Raw genomic sequence first — 18,040 nt, forward strand, 5'->3', positions numbered from 1 at the left:
CTCACTTCATCACAAGCAGCCTCCTCGTGCACCCTTGTGCCAAACCTGTCTGGTGCCGCCTCGTGCACCCTTGTGCCGAACCTGTCTGGTGCCCCCTCGTGCCCTGACAGCAGCAGCCTCCCTCGCCCCTCCTTTCCTCTCACCTCGCTCCCCCCCCGGCCGCTCCCGCCGCTGGTCCATGCGGTCCAGGCTCTCCAGCAGACTGTCCACCTGGGCTTTGATCTGGCTCAGCTCTCCCTTGATGGAATGCAGCTCCTCGGCGCGCACTGCAGGGGAGGAGGGGACATACCGAGCCTGGCCAGCCTGCCCCCAGCGGGGTCGGCAGCCGGGCAGGGCAGCCCACACGAGAGCCCCGTCCCACGAGTGCCCCAGAGCTGTGCCACACGGTCCAGGGCTGGGGGCTGTGGCAGGGCCCTGCCTCCCTTGGCCCCCGTGGGACGCCCCCCCCCCCCCCCCCCCCCCAGGGAGGCAGCAGGAGGGACCTGGCTGTGGGACCATCACCCTGCCCCCAGCAGCCCCTTGGCACGCTGGAAGGACCCGGCTGCAGGGCCACCCACGCTGGCAAACACTGGGCACTGCCAGGCTGCTGCACCCGCACAGGCCGGGCAGCTGAGGCGGAAGAACCCGGGGCCCACTTTTCTGGGTCAGTTTGGGGGGGGGGGGCCTGTACCAGCCCCCCACCAGGCGCACCCCCCCCCCTCCCCAGGACACCCCCCCAGTGCCCCCCCTGACACAGAGCTTACGCTTGGTCCGCCCCACGGCTGCGCTGCTGCCGCCTCTCGACCCCGCAGGGGGGCTCAGGCGACTCTTGCCCCCGGGGCCCGGGTGGGCTCGCCTGGCCTTGACGGGAATGCGATTAATAAGGGGCGGGATCTTCTGGTAGTCGTACACCCTGCAGGGGGAGAGAGCGCCGTGGGGCCCTGCACAGCCGCGCAGGCCCGGGGGCGAGGGGTCTGCAGGGGGGCGGCTCCCCACTGACCAACCTAACAGCCTGGGCAGGCGCAAGGGACTGTGGCACGCCACAGTGGGGGCCTGGCCCACGGCCCCCCACCTGAGGGCGGCAGGGCAGTGCCATTCCCGGGGGGCCCAGAGGCAGCCAGCTCCACGAGGCAGCGCCGGAGCCGCATGGGAAGGGAGGGGCACCCCAGCACCCCGCCTGCAGGAGCCGGATGGGGACCGGCCTGCCGAGACACGCAGCCCCGCTTGGTTGCAGCGCACGCCAGTGCCACGAGGAGCTCCTGGCCAGCTGCCCACGTGGCTCGTGGCTGGGGGGGAAGGTGGTGCCCCAGGTGAGTCTCTGAACCGCCGGGCCCCAGGCGTCTCAGCGGTGGGATTTCAGCACCAGCAGCCTTTGAACCGGCAGCTCCTGCTCTTGAACCCTCCAGAGTATCACCAGGCGCCAGGCTGCTGAGATGGACAGATGCCACCGCACAGCCCCAAATGCACTTTGCTGGCAGTGCAGAGGGACGGGGCCCCAGTGCCAAAGCCGCCTGATGCTGCGTCAGTGGCTGTTCACCCCCAGGGACTCTGCTAAGCGGCGGCTGTTAAATAAAGGCGTACGGATGAGCCGGGGGGCAGCACCTCAAAGCAGCGCGACCCAGACTGAGATCGCAGGCCCTGCCTCCGCTGGCCCCTTTGCAAGCTGCTGCTCGGCAGCATGGACTCAGCCCCCTGCCCGCCAAACGCCGCCGGGTAAGGAACCGGCAGCGCCGCTCACCTGTAGGGGAAATCCTCCCGGTAGAGCTCGTAGTCCAGGTCCCAGCTGCTGCTGCAGGAGAGAGAAGGGCGGTGAGAGCGAGTTGTCCTTGGCGATGTGCTGCCCGGCAGCTGTGCCACACCCCCCGTGCCCGCCGAGCCTGGGAGCGCCCGGCTGTGGGAGAGCTCCCTGATCGCTCAGCAGGGGGGCTGCCGGGGGGCTTCCAGGTGCAGCCGGAGACCCTGGGCGAACCAGCCACGAGTGGCATCTGCGGGTCAGCCAGGCCGCGGCGGGTGGGGCTCCAAGGCCCTTTGGTTGGGTGTGAACGTCCCGTGGGAACGGTTCAGTTTCCCGCGACAAACCGCAGCCTCTTTCGTTCCTGCAAACCGTGGGCCTCTGAGTCGTCCCCCCCAGGGCCCCGGCTGGGGCCGAGCTCGTCTCTCCTCGCCCCTTCTCAGGAACTTAATTCCAACCACGTTTCAGAGCGCGCCCCGCAGCGGAGGACGAACGCCCGCCCAGGCTCGCCCGAGCTGTGCACTTTGGCGGGGGGCAACATGAGACGAACGGGGGAGTCAGAGGCAGACTCTGCCCCCCCCGGAAGTGTGGCTCCCGGCCCAAACTCCCCACCCGCCTCGGCTGGGGCGTTCCGCTCAGGGTTTGACTTCTAGCAGGCAGGGGCGCAGGGCAGGCGGCCGGTGGCTTTTCAGCTCCTCCATTCTGCAGCCAACTTCGTCAGAGCCAGATCCGGCCCCTCTCCCAGCCCTGCTCCGCTGTGCAGCTTGGCTCTGCAAGTGGCTTTCCTCACCTTGGGCAGCAAAAACACGCCCTTTCCCCAGCATCGACTGAAGCCAGGCCCCAGCGCTGGGCATGAGCTTCCCCCTTTGCAGAGCCTGGGCTGGGAATGGAGAGTCCACGCCAGAGCCGGGGGGGGACAGTGAGATTCCTCTGCACGGCGAGTGTATCGGGCCGGAGAGGAGTGTGTTCTCAGGAGACGCTCAGTCCCATGGGACCCTTTCCTTGTCCCCTTGCAGGGCTGCAGCCCCATCCGACACAACAGGAGGGAGGCCGCAAGGTTCCTGGAGTTTGGGGCCAGAGCGTTGCCTGACGCCACCACCGATCACGAGCGGGGACCAGAGGTAGCTGCTCCTGCCGAAGGGGCTCTGAGTATCGGGGACACGGCTCGAGCTGGAGGGTGGGATGTGAGGACGAGCACGTTCCACGGCGGCAGGACGGTCTGATCCAGGGCTGGGCTCCCGGGGGGTAGCAGAGACCCACTAAAGCCCCTGCCGCCCTTGGGCCCAGCCAACACCCCCAGGCATAAACCAGCCCACCCGTCCTCAGCTCTGCGAGCCCGGGAAGGGCACCAGCCCATGCTGCCGTCCGCCTTCGCTGGGCCCCACCGGCCCTGCTCGGGAACCCCTGGGCGCTGCCCTCAGGGCCAGCTCAGAGGGAGCCCACTGGGACCAGGGACCTGCCTCCCTCCTGCACACGCAGGCTCCTTGGGCACCAACAGAGACTCTCACGCCCGAACTGGCGGCGTGGTCCCGTCTCCTCCACTGGTGAGCAATCAACTCCCTCTGGCACCCAACGGCCACCCCTTGGCCACCCCGGGCCCACTCCCGGACCGGACCGAACTAGCTGGGTCTGGGTTCTGCCCGGGGCACCCGGCCGTGGGGCGCTGGCACTGACTCAAGCGCCCCAGGGAGGAGGGAGCGCTTGGCTCCGAGGACGCAGCCGGCTCGGGATGCCAGGCAGCTGTGGCATTTCAGAGGGTTTTGGGAATGGCTCCCGCTGGCCCGGCAGCCAGCTGTAGCGACAGCCTCCTTTTAAAGGCCCCTGCGGCTGCTCTTTGGCAGCCGGAGGGAGTGCCGGGGCCAGGAACAGGGAGACGGTGGCTATTGTTTGCACCTGGAGTTATTTCAGGAGTCTTTGTTCAGGCCCTTTTGTTTTCCAAGTTTCCATTCCCGGAAAGTGCTGCACCCTCCTCTCCGCTCTGTCCTTAAAGGGACAGTCAGGCCTTTGAAGCCTCCCCGGTCACTGTCCCACCCCCCGAAAGCCTGGGATTAGAGCCTCCGGGCCTGACGACGCAGCCGTTGCCCCACGCTCCCTGCAGGGGGCGCTACCGGGGTCTCTGCAGCGCCTCCTGCTGGCACACACGCAGGCAGCAGGCGCCATGAGTCTGATCTGCCATGGCAGGGTCAGCGACCTTGCCCAGGCGGCGCGCCGAATTTCCCGCTTTGACCTCTGCGCACGGCCCAGGGCGGCTGATGCTTTTTAAAGTCACTAAGAGTCCCACTGACAGCGGCTAAATCACACTGCTGAGCTTGGGAGCACGAGCTGGTCTTTTGTTAAGCCCCGGGCGGCCTGGCTTCCAGCAAGCTCCTGGCTGCCAAGGGCACAGGGGCGGGGCTGAGCTCCCGCCTCGTGTGCCGAGGAGAATCAGCTCGCTTGCCGTCCTTGGCACCCGCGCCAGGGGCTGCTGTCCCCCGAAATACCCTCTCCTGCACTGCCTCCCACTGTGTGACGGCTGCACAGACCTGCCTTGTCCTTCCCGCCAGCAGCTGCTCAGGAGAAAGGCGGGGGCTGAAGTGGCTGGAATCCGCCCCCCGCCAGCACTCCACACCCCTTGCTGCAGAGCCACGGCAGTTTCCAGAGGGCTCCGTCCGTGCTCAACCCTTGCAGGCCTGAGGCCCCAGTGCTCAGCGCTGGGCAGGCCAGAGCCCAGCCAGACCGTCGGTAGCTCGGCATTGCCGCCAGAGACCAAACGTTGCCAACGGGAAGTGGGGCTGGGGCTGAGAAGCTGCAGCTGGAGATCACGGTGCCTGGAGACCGACAGCCCAGCTCAGAACCGTCAGGGAGCCAGGCCCCAAGGAGCCCAGCCAGAACCCCCCGGGCTGGGCTTTGTTATCTCTGCACCCTCAAGAGGAAGAAGGGGGTGACTCACCAGTCCTCTCCGAGGCCTGAATAGGAACTGAGCTGGGAAGATAAAGACAGAGAATAAGGTGCAACAAAGAGGCTTAGGTCCCCAAGGGAACATCGGCTCTGGGGCGACAGAGGGCAGGGACGCAAGGTGGGGGAAAAAGAGTGTCCCACTGAGAAGCAACAGGTTCTGATGCCCAGCAGGAAGGAAACGAGGTGAGCTAAGGGGCATTTAAATGTCTCGCATAGGTGTTGGAAAACGACGGCCGCAAAACGTCATATGTCCTGCAAGTTCTCACGCAGAAACCCGAGGAAACGACTCGGGTGGTTGGTCCATGTTGGATGTGGCTTTGCCCACCAGGGCTGAATTCGCTGTGAGCTGAAGGGGCTTAGGAAGCAGCAAATACCGGGAGGATGAAGGAGCGATTGCTACAGGTAGCAAGAATTACCAAGAACAAATCATGCCAAGCCAGTCCGAGTTCTTTCTCTGACAGGTGGTTTGCTGAATAGGGGAAAGCAGTGGATTTACTAGACCTGGGCTTTAGCAAGGCTTTTGGCACAGTCCTACGTGATAAGTAAGCAAGAGAAATTCAGGGCTGGCAGGGCTCCCATTGAGCGGATTCATAACTGGTTAAAAAAAAAAACCACAAGCAAAGAGTAAGGATGGATGGAACAATGTTGGATTGGAGACTGCTCTCAGGAGGGTGGGATAGCTCACTGGTTTGCCCATTGGCTTCCTAAACCCAGGGCTGTGAGCTCAACCCTTGAGGAGGCCATTTAGGGAATGGGGCAAATAGACACCAGGGATGGTGCTTGGTCCTGCCAAGAGGGCAGGGGACTGGACTAGATGAGCTCTGGAGGTCACTTCCAGCTCTAGGAGATGTGTATCTCCAAACCTAAAAAAAAAAGGTGGGTCCCCAGGAGCAGTGCTGTTTGATCCCTTTATTAATGAGCTGGCTGCAGGACTAGAGCCCAGACTGACCAAATCTGCAGCTGGACATGCAAGGGAGTAGCTAACAAACACCTTGGAGGACAGAGGGATCTTGATAAATGGGAGGAAGGTGCTGCACTGAGGGAAGATAAAGCAAATGCACAGATACGGTGAGAGGAGAAAGTGGCCTGCCCACAGCAGGGCTGAGAAGGATCCGGGAGTTGTGGCAGATCACAGCTTTAACTTGAGTAGGCAATGCCAGGCTCTTGCAAAAAAAAGCAAATGAAATTGTACGTTGCATAGTATTCAAGTCACAGAAGACGATAGTACCGCTCTGCTCGGAACTGCTTAGGCCTCAGCTGCACTTCTGCATCCCGTTTGGTCACCCAGGGTACGTCTCCCCAGCAAAGCTGTTTCAAAGCTGGCCGCTACCTAGAGAAAAGCTGTTCTCTCTTGTCACAGAGGGCAGGACAGTTCAATGGGTTCCAACTACCACCGCCTCTCTGGCACCCGCCCAGGCCATTTCCCCTCCCACGTCCCAAGCAGCTTGGGCACTCAGAATGAACAAGCACAAGCGCAAGAGGAGATTTCGAAGAGCACCTCCCGCCCCTCACAAACAGCCCACGCCCCAACCTTGCCGTTGGCGTGGCTGCAGCTGAGCTAACTACAGGTGCCGTCAGCTGGCTCCTGCTGTGGTTTGATTCTCCACCAAGACATCTGCAGCTTTATCCACCCTCTTAATTTTTAGAAGTGCAGGAAAAAGCTTGGCTGCATTTAGTGAGAAGGTCTAAAGGGGGCTGCAGTGGGCTCAGGGGCTTGCAAAGCGACAGGCCACTTAAAAGTGAGAACTCAAAGAAAGAAGGAGAAACTGTGAGAGTCAGGGCACGGGGGGTGTTCCTCAGCGTGCCCGTCCGTCGCACTTTACCGGGACAGCCCCTTATCTAAGCTGTCTCACAGGCTTTTTAAGGGAAATAGCAAAATATGGGACAATTTGTCATGGCTCCTGTCCCCTGGCCTGCTGCCTCGGGAGGTGGCCAGCTCTCCTGCCAGGGAGCTCCTCTACCCTTCCTGGAGCTCAGGGCCTGGTGGCGGCGGCAGCTCCTGCTTCAGGGAGCAACTCCCTGGGGCAGCTGCCCCACTCCCTGGCACCCCACGGTGGCAGCCGCTGCTGCCAGTGAACTCCACAATGGGGCAGCTGCCTCCTTCCCCGGTGCCCTACACTTAGGGGAGGCAGCTCCTGCTGCCAGGGAGCCCCTCCACAGATCAGCTGTCTCGTCCCCTGGCCTCCCATGGCTCAGGGAGCCAGCTCCTGCTTCATTCTCTGACCGCCACCACCGGGAGCTTTGGAACACCCCCGCCAGGGGGTGCTGGAGCCCCCCAGCCTCCACTCCCCTTCATCCCTGGTGCCTCACTCTGAAGCAGCAGCCCCATCACCAAGGAGCCCCATGGGACAGCAGCCCTGCCCCAACCCCAGAGGCCGGTGCCCCATCTTTGCCACAGGGCAATGGGGTCACCCTAGTGTTCCTTTAGCTCATGGAAACAACCCCCAGAGACAGGGGGTATTTGGAGACGCGTTCCTTGCCGGACCCTTCGGGGTGTGGCACGATGGTTACCGTGGCGGTTTGGAATAGCCCCGCAGGCAAAAATCCCCCCACCCCCCGGAGCTGGACGACCAGCAGCTGGCCTGACTGCAGCAGCGTTCAGAATACCAGGGCTCCTGAAACGGAGGGGCCCAGGGACTCGACACCCTCTCAAAGCAGGAGGACGTTAGAGCCGCACAGCTCCAGATTCTCTGCCTCTGCGCCTCTCCTGGCCCTTTCCTCCTCCCTCATCTGCTCCAACACAACCCCTTCCTCTGCTCTGCAGGCGCCCACATGGTGACGGACTGCTGCCAGCACTTGGAGATGGATGAGTGAGCTGGAGCATCCGGGGAGGGCTTCTCAGCCCAGCTGTGACCAGCAGCAGCATTGGTGGTTCAGTGGTAGAATTCTTGCCTGCCACGCGGGAGGCCCGGGTTCGATTCCCGGCCAATGCAGCAGCACTTCTTTTTTTCCCTCCTTTCCCTGTGTATTTTTGGTTCAATTTCACGCAGTCAACAGCATTAACCTCCAAAGAGCAGTAGAAACACCACATGGCGTAGGGGGAGGCGTATGGACTGGATCGGCTAGGGAGCTTGCAATAAAAAAAAAAATGAATCAGTGAGAGGCTTGCGAGCAGCGCCCACGACACCCCTCGAAGGCGGCTGCAAAGAGGTAACGCGCGTGGGCTAGTTCTGCGAGGAGCAACGGAGGCAGGTCCCATGAGCCGCTTTCGTTCATTTCAATGGGCCGCATGATAGCGGGACAGGAGAGAGCCGGCCAGGATAGGGTAGTTTTCCTTACTGCTCTTGCATACCTAGAGTTTGCACAGCTCTCCCATTGCCCCCCGGGCCCCGGCTTTAAGGGTGTGTCGCTTTTGTTGGGGGAAAAAAAAAAACTATGCGGAGGAGAAGCAGCAGGATCTGGCAACCTTGTGGATGGACAGCGGTGGGCCACGGTGAAGATCGGTGAGAAACAGGCCCGGTTCCAACCAGCTTACTGTCTGCAGAGGCAAGGGGCGTGTCGGCGGGAAGGAAACAGGTAATTACTCAGCCAAGGTCTGAACCAGCAGCAGCAGAGCCGGCACCAACACCCAAACGAGGGTCCCAAACGCTCCACCCCACAGCCTGCGCCACTGGAATGCAGCATGGAGCCAGGAAGAGCCTGGAACCTCTGCCACCGATTTCCTTTATGGCCTTGGCCATGTCCCTCGGCCCCTCCCTGCCTCAGTCTCCCCTTGCGTGCCAGCTGCTCCTGCTGCTGTAGCCCACTACAAAAGCGGGGTGCTCCAGACGCAGCCGGCTGAGCAAAGCGCTGACGGTGGGGGGGAGGGGCAAGCAGCTTTAACGGCGCTCGCGTGGCCAGGGACATCTCCTCCCTCTCCTTCATCCCAGCAAGCTGCAGCACCATATCCCCATGGCAACCGACAGGACCGCGAGCACCACGCATGAGAGCTCTCTAGCGAGGGAGCTCTCTGGCCAGCTGGCGGGGTCCCTCCGTTCCCGTCTCTGCTCCTTAAGGAGAGGCTGACTTAAGGTCAGCGGCTGCCCACATCACCTGTCTCCCAGCAGGGGCTGCGCTAGATCGGCCCCATGCCACTGAGGGAGGGGCAGACAGGAGAGAAGAGCCCCAGTCCCAGCTACTTACCCACAGCCTGGGTAAGATACAGACTAACCCAGCTCCCCCTGATACTTGGATCCAGATTGTCAGTTCAGCCCCTAGAAATAGGCAGAGCTTTGAAAGTTTGATGCTCGGGGGCTGTGAAATGGACCCAGCGACACGGCACCCTGGGGTCCAGAAATCCAAGATGGCCTATTGTAATCTGGAATTGCTCTCGACTCAGCTGGAGAACTCGAGCTCAAGGTATCGCAAGTGCTCCGGAGATGGCTTACGAACGACTCCCGGTGTCGGGACCTCTGCTCTCCTGCGATGGAGTCAACCTGGCGCTGCAGGGAACCTACCGCTTCACCACCAGGGCCGGGCGCAGAGGAGGGACAGGTTGATGCTCTGCTGCGGCTTGCCCCATATGCTACAGGGGTTCAGCTAGACAGCGCGGCTACACCGTAGCCCTAGTTCAACGTAAGTTAAGCTGCATGCGTTGTTTCAAGGCATCTCACTTTGAACTTCCCACCAACGCTTGTACAACGAACGAAATAGCCCTGCTGTTCCGAGTGCAGCGTCTGGCGGTGCGGTTTCGATTTCGGGGTACAAATGTATCCCGAACCAGAAACACTAGCGTAGCCTTAGCCTGCTTGTGGGACGGGCAGATCTCTCGTGATGTCCAGAGGAACTGATGTGTGATGCTCGGGCGGAGCCGGGGGTCATGGTACACGGTAAACCTCAGTTCTAACTGACACCTGTCCCATGGCCCCTTACTACCCTTCCTCCATCACCCCAGTATCCCCGTGCTCCCCGCCTGGGTACCAATGACACAAGAGACAGGTCCTGGAGGCCAACAATAGGCTGCTAGTTAAGAGAACTGAAATCCACGACCTCCATCCCTGGTGGCGTTCTCTGAAATGCTTCCAGTTCCACGCGCAGGGCCAGGCAGCATTTCAGAGTCTCAATGGGTGGACGAGACGATGGTGTGGGGAGGAGGGGTTCAGATTTAGTCGGAACTGGAGAAGCTTTTGGGAAAGGTGAAGCCTGGACAGGACGGATGGGCTCCCCCCAAGGCAAAAGGGAAGCAGACTCTTGCCCCTTACATTGAAAAGGCCCTGGAGCCGTTTTTAAACGAAAAGCCAGGGAAAGCTGACGGATGCTGTTCCAACCACAACGTCCCTTCGGGAAGGGTCTATTAATGGACATTCTCTATGTCCTAGAAAAGAGGAGAGGCTGGGAGATAAAACAGGGGTAGGAACGGAGGAGAAACAGTCAGATGAAAAGGAGCTGTTGCGAACAAGCTTACGACCTAAGAAATCAACGCGTTAGTCTGCTGCGGTGGGACCAGCTTCTGCAGGGCTGGCTGCTGCAGAGCCCGGGCGGCTGGGTCGCGGAGATGCTGCCGGCTCCGGGGGGAAGAACCCCCGCTGGAATGCGGAGCCGGCAACAGACCCCCAGCAGCTGGAGCACCGAGCGGCCGCCCGCCCGAGGGAGCAGCGCCTCGGCTGGGTGTAGGGCCAGCAGCAGAGCGCTTTGGGGCTGCGAGGGAGGTTAAGGCTGGGGCAGTTTGAGGCCGTGGGGGGTTTACGGCTGGGGGCAGAAGGGCAGTTTGGTGCTCTGAGGGGTTTAAGCCGGGGGGATGGTCTGATTCTATTTTGTGTTCGGGCCCCTGGAACAGGTAAAAAAAAGCAGTGAGGCAACCCCGATGAGAAAAGATTGGACAGCCCTGATCTGGTCAAAGAGTTGAACACAGCTGAGCTACTTGGTAACAGTGACCATAACATAATTAAATTTAATGTCCCTGGGGTGGGCGAAACACCATGCAGCCTAATGCGGTCACGCTGAATTTCAGAAAGGGGGACAACCCCAAATGAGGCAGTTAGTTAAACAGAAATTGAAAAGTACAGGGCCCAAAAGTGCAGCCCTGCAAGCTGCGTGGACACATTCTGAAGAAACTATAATTAAGGCTCGACTTGAATGCCTGCCCCAAATTAAAAACACAACAGTGTTCCGCTTAGGAAGGAACAATCAGTTTCACACATGCAGAATGGGAAGCGACCGTCTAGGAAGGCGTACAGCAGAAACAGATCTAGGGGGGTTATAATGGACCACAAGTTAAATATGAGTCAACAGTGTGATGCTGTTGAAAAAAAAGCAAACGTGATTCTGGGATGCATTAACAGGTGTGTTGTGAGCAAGACACGAGAAGTCATACTCAGCTGGAGTATTGTGTCCAGTTCTGGGCACCGCAGTTCAAGAGAGATGTGGGGAAATTGGGAAGGGTCCAGAAAAGAGCAACAAGAATGATCAAAGGTCTAGAGAACATGACCTATGAAGAAAGGCTGAAGGAACTGGGCTTGTTTAGTTTGGAAAAGAGAAGACTGAGGGGTGACATGATAGCAGTTTTCAGGTATCTAAAAGGGTGTCATAAGGAGGACGGAAAAAACCTGTTCTTCTTGGCCTCTGAGGACAGAGCAAGAAGCAGTAAGTGTAAATTGCAGCAAGGGAGGTTTAGGCTGGACGTTAGGAAAAAGTTCCTAACTGTCAGGGTGGTGAAACACTGGAATAAATTGCCTGGGGAGGTTGTGGAATCTCCATCACTGGAGATATTTAAGAGCAGGTTAGAGAAATGTCTATCAGGGTTGGTCTAGACTGTACTTGGTCCTGCCAGTGGGGCAGGGGGCTGGACTCGCTGACCTCTCAAGGTCCCTTCCAGTCCTAGTGTTCTATGATAACAAAAGAGTAGCTAAACCAGAGAGTAACAGATGCAAAAAGGTGGTCTTTGCCAAGCAGAGGTTAAATCCTATTGAGGAAAACAGAACCAACCAGATGAAGTGACAGGTATAATGAGGAAGGCCAAAAAAAAAAAGAAGGTGAGGAACAGCTAGCCAAGGTAAGAACATCAGAAGCAGGAACCCTGCAGATCAACCGGGGCACACTGGCCAATTGTGATGCTAAAGGAGCTCTGAGCGACAATAAGGCCACGCTGGAGGAACTGAGTTCTTTGCCTTGGTCTTCCCACCCCTGAGCCCTGTTTTTTGGGTGACACATCTGAGGCACTGTCCCAGATTGAGGCATGAGCAGAGGTGGCTTTGGAACAAACTGACTAACTTGGCAGCAATAAGCCATCCGGGTCTGGCAGTATCACCCAAGCATCCTGAAGGAACTCAAGAGTGAAACTGAAGAACTACTAACTGTGGTTTGTAACTTGCCCTTTAAGTCAGCTTCTGAACCTCACGGCTGGAGAGTAAATAACGAGAAGCCAATTTTTGAAAAAGGCTCCCGGGGTGATAAAGGCAATTGGGGGCCGGTAAACCCAGCCTCAGCACCCAGGAAACTGGCTGAAGCTAGGATAACGGACAGAATGGTCAGGCAGAGAGATGAACTTGATTTGTTGGGGAAGAGTCAACTTGGTACCCCCCGCTGCAGAAGCGAGCGCCACTCAGCACAGCACCCCCGGTCCCCCCGAACGCGCCTCGCGGACTCACTGGTAGAGGGCGCTGCCATGCGGCCGCTTCTGTCTAGGCCTGGTTCGGCTCGGCTTGAGTTCTCTGGCCATGTCCAAATCTAGGGAAGAGAGAGAGGGGGAGTGAAGCGGGGCTAGAAGAGGGGGTAAAACAGCCAACGGAAGACATGAAGTAAGGGGCATAGGTGAAGAAAGCCAGGTAGCGCCTTAGGGTGCAGGTTCAAAAACCCCTCAGGGAGTCAGGCACCCACAATCCATTGGCTTTCAGGAATCCCCTGGGCCCCTAACGTCCATTGATTCCAATGGGTCTTAGGAGTCTAAATACCTTGGGGAGGCAGGAGGTCCCTTAGGTGCCTTTGGAATCTCCTTATTCCCCAACACCCCAACTTCCACCCCACCCACTCCCACCCCCTTCTAAAACAAGCAGAACGTGAACCTCCGGCAGAGTGATTACAGGGACCGAAAGACCCATCTCCAGGGCAGCTCTAGCACGTCACACTTCCAAGGTCCTCCCCGCCAGACAGTCAGCATCACGACCCCAATTTGACACACAAGGGTCGGCGCCCCAGAGATATTACGGCCCCCTTTGAAAACTGGCCTGATTTTGGGGGGTTGGAGGGGGTGAGGTTTTGGTGCCCCACTTCACAGCACCAACCTCAGAGGTGCTGAGCGCCCACAGCACGAGGCTCAGGCTCCAGGTGTCCCATATCAAGCAACCCAAATCAGGCTCCACCTATGAACACACAACTTTCATGCGAGCTCACATCAGAGCCAAATTCTGGAGCCGGACCACTACACAGCACTCCACACACACACACACGCACACACACAACACCTCCACCCACTGACCACACAAGTTCACCGCAACCACCGCTAATCCACACCGCCAAAGCCCCACCCCCTTCCCAGATCCTCCAGCGAGTGCCACCACCTCCAGGACACCTAATGCCCACGCTCTGCACGCGCCAGCCTTCGCAGGCTCATAGAACAGTAGAGCTGGAAGGGAGCTCGAGAGGTCATTGAGTCCAGCCCCCTGCCCTCACGGCAGGACCACGCACTGTCTAGACCATCTCTGATTGGTGTCTGTCCAACCTGCTCTTAAGTATCTCCAGTGATGGAGATTCCACAACCTCCCCAGGCAATTTATTCCAGTGTTTAACCACCCTGACAGTTAGGAAGTTTTTCCTAGTGTCCAACCTCCCTTGCTGCAGTTCAAGCCCCATTGTTTCTTGTCCCGTCCTCAGAGGCCAAGGGGAACAATTTTTCTTCCTCCCCCTTGTAACCCTCTTTTAGGTACTTGTAAACTGCTGTCATGTCCCCTCTCAGTCTTCTCTTGCCTAGACTAAACAAGCCCAGTTCTTTCAGTCTTCCCTCCGAGCTCATGTTCTCCAGACCTTTAATTATTCTTTAACCATTGCTCTTCAAAGAATCATAGAATTCTAGGGCTGGAAGGGACCTCAGGAGGTCATCTAGTCCAGCCTGCTGCTTCAAGCAGGATCAACCCCAACTAACGGTTCTCAGCCAATGGGAGCTACAGAGCCGGGGCTGGGGCCAAGGGCAGCGTGCCGAGGTTCTCTGAACGCCCCTCGCCTAGCACAGTGGCAAGCTGGCCGCCAGGGTTCCACCCACACAGCGCAAAGGGCCCAGTGTCCAGCCGTGCCACAGAAAGGAGGCATCAGGCTACGTCTGGCCCGTGGGCCTGGACGGCCTCCCTCAGCCACAGGCCCTGGGCTGCAGTCCCTGAAGGCCCTGCTTTAATCCGGCCCTGGCGGAGATGGTCAGCCCAGCCCAGACGGACAGGCACAAAACCACGACCCTGCCAGGGAGGAGCTCACAGGAGGTGAGGCTGGGAAGTGCCTCTACCCAGGGGTTAAACAGCCTAGGGACACAGGGTCATTAGTGCCACTGTTGCCACCGCCAAGGGCCACCATAGGCTGACCTGTTCCTTTAAGGAGTGGGGAAGAAATCCAGGGCGGTGTAAAGCATTAACCTTCTTAGGAGCTGGCAGTGCCTTGCCCGGCTCTGGGCTCCTCCGTCAGCCCTCCCGCTCCCCACGGCCTTCCACTGGCACCTGCTGCACGCCCGCGCATCATGCCTTGTGAAAGCACAGGAACGGCCACCACCGGGTCAGACCAAAGGTCCATCCAGCCCAGCATCCCGTCTGCCGACAGTGACCAGTGCCAGGTGCCCCAGAGGGGGTGGACCAAAGACAATGACCAAGCGACTCGTCTCCTGCCATCCATCTCAGCGAGCAGAGGCCAGGGACACCATTCCTACCCCCTGGCCAATAGCCTCTGATGGACCTAACCTCCATGCATGAACACTGCCTCCTCTGGTTTGCAGTAATCTCGGGGACCCCTCTTCTGGCACACTGCTTCCGGAGCCCAAGCACCAGCTGAACTAGTACTCCTGAAATGCTGAGAGGTGTTCCCAGGGAAACAGCAGATCCACAGAGTTGGCTTGGCTCCACAGGGAAGGAACGGGATGGGCAACCCTTCCAAAGATACCCCCCGACCCATGTGCCTGTGGACTGGAGCCTCAGAGGGGGCGCACAGACCTCAGCAAAGGGTTATTTTGAGCTTTGGAGCAGAGCAGGACGAGAACCATGTGACACTGAAACTGAGACACGAAAGTGGGGATGGCTGGGCCACACTCTGAGAACCGTCCTCCAGCAGAGTCCGGCGAGCTCTCCAGTGCGACCCACGAAGAAACCACCGAAGAGGAAGACCTCGGACAACGTGGAGAAGAGCTACTGAGACCGAAGGACACACCTGGGGCACTCCTGGGGTCGGCTAGAAGCTCTGTCCCGAGTCAGAGTGAAGCGCAGGAGACTTGCTGATGACCTGTGCTCCCCCTAAGTCAAGTCAGCCAAGTCCCACCCTACCACAACTGCAGCAAATGCTCCATCTGCTCGAGAGGAACTAAAAGGCAGGACAAATTAGCTCGGTCGGGTGGGCGAGTCGGAGGTGAGCAACCTTGCAGCCGGTAGTTCTAGCAGTGCAGAGGGATGCCCAAGACTTACACAGCTGCCCTCCCTGGGACAGAAGTGTTCTCTGGAGGCCGATAACCCTCTCCTATTGTTGTTTGCATTTCCCTACGGGGAAAAGCCTTGGACTAAGCTGACCGCGGGGGAACAAGAGGAAGAGGTCCAGGCAGGACAGCCTTAAGCAGCCTTGGATGCCAGGCTACTGGTAGTCCAAAGAGCTCTGGTTTGGAACCTGGCGTGGTGGGAAGACCTGCGCTTCCCTCCCCACAACCCCCGGGACAATCAGGCATTGCGGCTGTAACCACTAGGCCACACCGCCCAAGCAGAGCCCTCGCTTTGCCACTGCCTTCCACTGCAGCGGGACCCAGACACTTGCTGCAGCACGGCTCGCCCCCTGCCCTCAGGGGCTAACGGGCTGGGACTCGGGAGACTTCGGTTCTCTCCCCTGATCTTTGTCACGTTTGGCAAGTCTCTGCCGCTGCACCTCGTCGTGTGGAGTGCGTGTTCCGCGGGGCGGGTGCCGCCTCGCTGTGTCCCTGGGGAGCATTAGCACCTCTGGGGACTGGCCTTTGTCCCTCGGAATAACCCGAAACATGGATGGCCCCAAGGTGTGAGATTCGTAGCCAAGGTTCTGGGCGCCAGGTGTCCTGAGCCGGACAGGCTATCCCAGGTGCACCATGCCGACTGGGGCTCTTCATTCCTTCTGCAGCGTGATGCCCCTGTCCAAACACGCCGCTGTCAGCTGTCAATCTCCTTCCAGATCACTCTCCTTCCAGGTTTCACTCTCCCCTTGAAAAGCTCTAGACTGGAGGATACTCCCCCCAAATCACGGGGCATTTTATTCCACGGAGAATCTCATTTTATTTTCTGCTTATATATCCAGTTTCTCTCAATTCACCAGAATTACGGCTGTTCCCTCTGCTGTAGCCGAATACCCCGAATTAGAGCCGTCTGCACATTTTGGGCTGGATTTAACCATTCGCTTGCTGAGTATTATCATACTCTGTCCCACTGACGGGCAGACTCTAGCACATTTAAGTAACACGAGGGTTACCTTCTCCCAAGGCCTGTCCACCCAGAACCAGTGTTCCCTGCAAGCTGAGCTCTTGCCCGGCTACTCAGGAGAGGGTGATTAGCAGGGCACCCCAGATGGGATTTTGTTTCTACTGGTGGTGCGCACGCCTCAGTGCACGCAGAAATATCCCGCACGTGAATGAAAATAATCCACATGCGTATGGAAAAGATGAAAGGGCAATTTGCCTGGAACCCCACTCTTCCACCTGTAATTTCAACTGCTTCATTTCAACGTCCTTTGCTTAGGGCTTCCTAGTCAATATCACATCAAAGCCAATCTGAATCTATTTTAAGAGCATGACTTTTGTGAGTCACTCTGGCAAATATTTTCCTAGCTTCTAAATGTATCTAATTCTGTCCAAAAGCACAGGCACCAGCATTTTGTTTTTATTTTTTGCTAGAGCTCGTGTTTTTTAAACCTGTCCTCATCATTTATTATAGCGCCTTTATCCTCCAAAGGGTCATAGAATCCTAGGGCTGGAAGGGACCTCCAGAGGTCATCTAGTCCAGCCCCTGCCCAAAGCAGGATCAACCCCCAACTAAATCATCTCAGCCAGAGCTTTGTCAAGTCGGGACTTAAAACCTCCAGAGATGGAGATTCTACCACCTCTTGAGGCGACGCATTCCAGTGCTTCACCACCCACCTGGGGAAACAGTTTTTCCTAATATCTAACCTACACTTCTCCCCCTATGTAAATTGAGACCATGGCTCCTTGTTCTGTCAAGGGTCACTACTGAGAACAGCCTCTCCCATCCTCTTTAGAGCTCCCCTTCAGGAAGTTAAAGGCTGCTATTAAATCACCCTTCAGTCTTCTCTTCTGCAAACTAAACGACCCCAGATCCCTCAGCCTCTCCTCAGAGGTCATGTGCTCCAGCCCCCTAATCATTTTCGTTGCTCTCTGCAGAACCCGTTCCAGCACATCCACATCCTTTCTGTACTGGGGAGCCCAGAACCGGATTCCAGATGTGGCCTCACCAGTGCCAAATGGAAGAGAACAATAACTTCTCTAGATCTGCTGGAAATGCTCCTCCTAATGCACCCCAATACGCCGTTAGCCTTCTTGGCTACAAGGGCACACTGCTGACTCCTACCCAGCCTCTCATCCGCTGTAACCCCCAGGTGCTATTCTGCTGCGCTGCTACTTAGCCAGTAGGTCTCCAGCCTGTAACAGTGATAGGTATTTTTCCATCTCAAATGGAGAAGCCTGCGCTTGTCCTTGTTGAACCTCATCAGATTTCTTTTGGCCCAACCCTCCAGTTTATCTAGCTCACTGTGGACGCTATCCCTACCCTCCAACGTATCTACCCATCCCCCAGCTTAGCGTCATCTGCAAATTTGCTGAGGATACAATCCAACCCCTCATCCAAGACATTCATAAAGAAGTCGTATAATACTGGCCCTAGAACCGATCCCTGGGGCACCCCACTCGAAACCGACCGCTAACCAGACATCGAGCCATTGATCACTACCCATTGGGCCTGACCATCTAGCCAGCTTTCTGTCCATCTTACAGTCCATGTGTGCAGTCCCCACTTCCTTAACTTACGGGCAAGAATCTTGTGAGAGACTATCAAAAGCTTTGCTAAAGTCAAGGTGTATCACATCCATTGACGCCCCCACATCCACAGAGCCAGTTAGCCCATCATGGAAGCTCATCAGATTGGTCAGGCAGGACTTGCCCTTGGTGAATCCATGTTGACTCCTCTTGATCACTTTCCCCTCTTTCAAGTGCTCCAAAATGGATTCCTTGAGGACCCCACCACGATTTTCCCAGGGACTGAGGTGAGG

At 58.1% G+C, this 18,040-nt stretch overlaps 1 protein-coding gene and 1 non-coding gene across 3 annotated transcripts in view; one reads left to right on the top strand and one right to left on the bottom strand.

Moving 5' to 3' along the window:
* LOC142020854 (RNA-binding Raly-like protein) overlaps nt 1-18,040 on the bottom strand; it is a 29,728-nt gene that overhangs the window by 3,466 nt on the left and 8,222 nt on the right. The window contains exons 2-5 of one of the 2 annotated variants that reach the window (XM_075009087.1): nt 12,214-12,292; nt 1,718-1,765; nt 744-892; nt 144-266 (exon numbers count right to left, since the gene is read on the bottom strand). In XM_075009087.1, coding sequence (XP_074865188.1) covers nt 144-266; nt 744-892; nt 1,718-1,765; nt 12,214-12,292 — 399 coding nt within the window. Of the gene's footprint in view, nt 1-143; nt 267-743; nt 893-1,717; nt 1,769-12,213; nt 12,293-18,040 lie in introns of both variants that reach the window. The other variant, XM_075009086.1, reaches the window with a different exon arrangement.
* On the top strand, nt 7,511-7,581 carry TRNAG-GCC (transfer RNA glycine (anticodon GCC)). The gene has a single exon. It is a non-coding gene; the product is annotated as a tRNA-Gly (tRNA).

This window comes from Carettochelys insculpta, chromosome 14 (genome assembly GCF_033958435.1).
Source record: "Carettochelys insculpta isolate YL-2023 chromosome 14, ASM3395843v1, whole genome shotgun sequence".
NCBI lineage: Eukaryota > Metazoa > Chordata > Testudines > Carettochelyidae > Carettochelys > Carettochelys insculpta.